This window comes from Ostrea edulis, chromosome 5, assembly GCF_947568905.1.
Source record: "Ostrea edulis chromosome 5, xbOstEdul1.1, whole genome shotgun sequence".
Classification (NCBI taxonomy): Eukaryota; Metazoa; Mollusca; class Bivalvia; order Ostreida; family Ostreidae; genus Ostrea; species Ostrea edulis.
The window spans coordinates 9,842,213-9,845,135 of record NC_079168.1 but is presented as its reverse complement, the minus strand read 5'-3'; the positions used below and the strand labels follow the sequence as shown (position 1 = coordinate 9,845,135).

Sequence of the window (2,923 nt, the reverse complement as noted above, 5' to 3'; positions counted from 1 at the left end):
TTTGCATAGGACTGACATGCTAGAGTTGGATATTATAAGTAATTAAATACTTGAATTGTAGATTTTATTAATCATTCTTTAAAACACAATTTTAGATTATTTTTTAGAATTATATTTTGGGGTGGGGTGGGATTAATCAAATGCTGAAGGCTTATAGAATTGGATGTAATATTATATTTTTTGTTCAGTATGATCACTGAAAGTATATATATGTTTATGAAGATTTGTGATTTATTATGTTGTATTGATGTGCATTGTTTAACTTTAAAGCTAGGCCTACTGACCTGTACAACTGCTGTTTTAAAATAAGTATTTGCTACATAAACTTTATTTTTCTACAAAGGCCTCTCACGTGAAAGTGTGCTTAAAATTGAATTAATCATACATCTATGAACAAAGCAACATTTCTTTCAGGTTTCAAGTGGATATTGAAGTGGATGGTACGAAGTACACTTGTCTGGTCACTCCAGGAATTGTGGAGATGTTGAATTCCACGGGTAGGTTTATCAATTAGACGAACATATTAGATTCACAACTTTCAACTTCACAACTTTTGTGCATATTTTGACTGAATGCTCAGGGGTGCTTGCAGTCGCACACACTAATGAACGAGTCTCCCTTTACCTCCGGAATGGAATTTGAGGGTATCTAATTTTTTGTGTGTCTTATCTGTCTGTCTGTATGTCCGTGAAACAAAAACAAAAAAATACAAATCAAACTTTCACCATAACATTTGAACTGTGACAGATAGGTTTTGCATATTTCACTTGTGCATTTCTTGAGATGAAACGTTTCCATTGCTGCTAACAATTCTGACCTAACAACCTTCTACGTGACTTTTGACCTACAATTCTTCAAACATTTTGCTATACTAGCATTTTCTTACATTGCCAACGCCATGTACAGCATCTTGTTCTTAAATAAAAATGACTTAATCTTAGAGTAATTAAATGAATATGAAATGTTATATAGGAAATTATTTATAATTCTGGTGTTTCAAGCATCAATTGTGAGAAATTATTTATCCTTTTCTGTGTGTCGTTCAGTGTTCATTCTCTGTGTTTTGTATGAATTTCAACACATAACCTAGTATTTTAATACAGAATGATAACCATGCACTAAGTATAAATACTGTAGAGTTAAACAGATGAGTTTATGATTCATATGAATTTTTCAGATCCCTCAGTGAAACAAATCGCTATGAACTGGGTATTGAGGGAAGTCCAGTGCAAAGAGCTTGAGCCTTGTAAGAGTAAAGAATCTGGGAAGAAAGATCAGAAAGCGAAGGAAGCAGAGCAGGCAAAGGACATTCAGTTTCATTATAGGACAGACAAGGAGGAAAAACTATTGGTGGACACACGATTGTCCATGGAAGAGGAGTTCTGTTCCTCAAAAAGTCACACGACATTGTGGCAGAAAGTGAAAAATAGTTTATCAGAAAATAATGTCCATGTCACCAGTAAACAAGCTCAGGACAAATGGAAAAACCTGAAGAAGAAATATAAGGAAGTAGAAGACAACAACAACAGATAAGGTCGAGAGAAACAGACTTGCAAATTTCAGGACACATTCAGCAACCTCTATGGAACCAAGCCATCCACCAGACCACTGTGCGTTATTGATACGGATAAAGCAGAAACCTGTAATGCTGATGTGAATCTACAAGATGCAAAGGAAACTCTGAAGCCACCCCCACTGAAACGATTGAAAACTGCAGAAAATAAATCACCAAGAGGCAAATTAGTAGAAATGATGAAGGAGTCAGCCTTAAAAAAATGAAGAATTCGAACAGGAAATTCGCGAACACCAGAGGCAAAAATTAGACAGATTTGACAGATTTCTTGACCTGTTCGGAAAGTCAATAAAAAATGATTGAACATTTGATTGCAGTGTCCTCGACATTTGATTTATCAATTTACAATGTATATATGTTCAACATTTAAAAAGTTGTTATCTATGGTTATACATTCAATATAAATTCTTGGGTTTGGGAAATGACATAAAAACTTAATTTAATATTTTCCCCATGTGTTAATAAGTACTCATTTTTCTAATCAATATTTCTCCATTTCATTATCTAAATCATCAATCCCCCTTTATCTAGCATTTAGTCAAGTCTGACCTTGCCAAATAGCCATAGTGCTTTTGTTTTATTATTTTGATGATAGTATACTTCTGTTTTTAGTTCACCTGAACCAAACGTCTAATTGAGCTATTCCTGATCACCGTTGTCTGTCGTCTATTTGTCTGTATGTATGTAAACTTTTCACATTTTTCACTTCCTTCTCTAGAATTCAACCAAGGTTGCACAAAGCATAATGATAAAGGTGAAGTAATTTAAAAACAGTATCTACAGATTCCATAATAAAGTACATTTGCTCATTGTTTTCAGGTGAGCGATGTTGCTCACGGGCCTCTTATTTTTTATACGTTATGTATACTATGTATTGTGATGGAGTAACCGGTGGTTTTTTCTTTTCTTTTTTGTTTGATGGTTGTGTAATTGTTATTTGACACTTATCTACTATTTGGTACTAAGTCAAGTCTAGTCAAATATAAATTTTTGATGGTTCTGAACTAAGTAAATTTTTTTTTTATACTTTTCATACTTGGTCAAGCCTACTTTGTGTAGTCAAGTAACTTATGTTATAGCTTTATTTGATTGTTGCATATTTTTGTTTTATTTCTATACTTATTTATTATTTTGAATTGTCCACTCTGTTGAATTATTTCTTTCATGAATAAATATGATAGTTTGAAACTCCTTTCAATTGTTTTTGTTGACATGGAAAATTTAATTCTTTTGCATTGCACATAGTAAACAACTTGCATCATAGTACAATCATACTGCAAGAACGTACATTCACATGACTTGACTCTGAGACAATGGCTGAACAAGTACGTAACACAATGATAAACTCGA

General features: G+C 33.0%; 1 protein-coding gene across 1 annotated transcript; it reads left to right on the top strand.

Moving 5' to 3' along the window:
• Nucleotides 1-269: 269 nt before the first annotated feature.
• Nucleotides 270-2,295, top strand: LOC125649244 (uncharacterized). The gene is made up of 2 exons (XM_048876606.2): nucleotides 270-497; nucleotides 1,178-2,295. Exons 1-2 carry the CDS (start codon nucleotides 482-484, stop codon nucleotides 1,531-1,533), a joined length of 372 nt encoding a protein of 123 aa, XP_048732563.2. The 5' UTR covers nucleotides 270-481; the 3' UTR covers nucleotides 1,534-2,295.
• The last annotated feature ends 628 nt before the right edge of the window (nucleotides 2,296-2,923 follow it).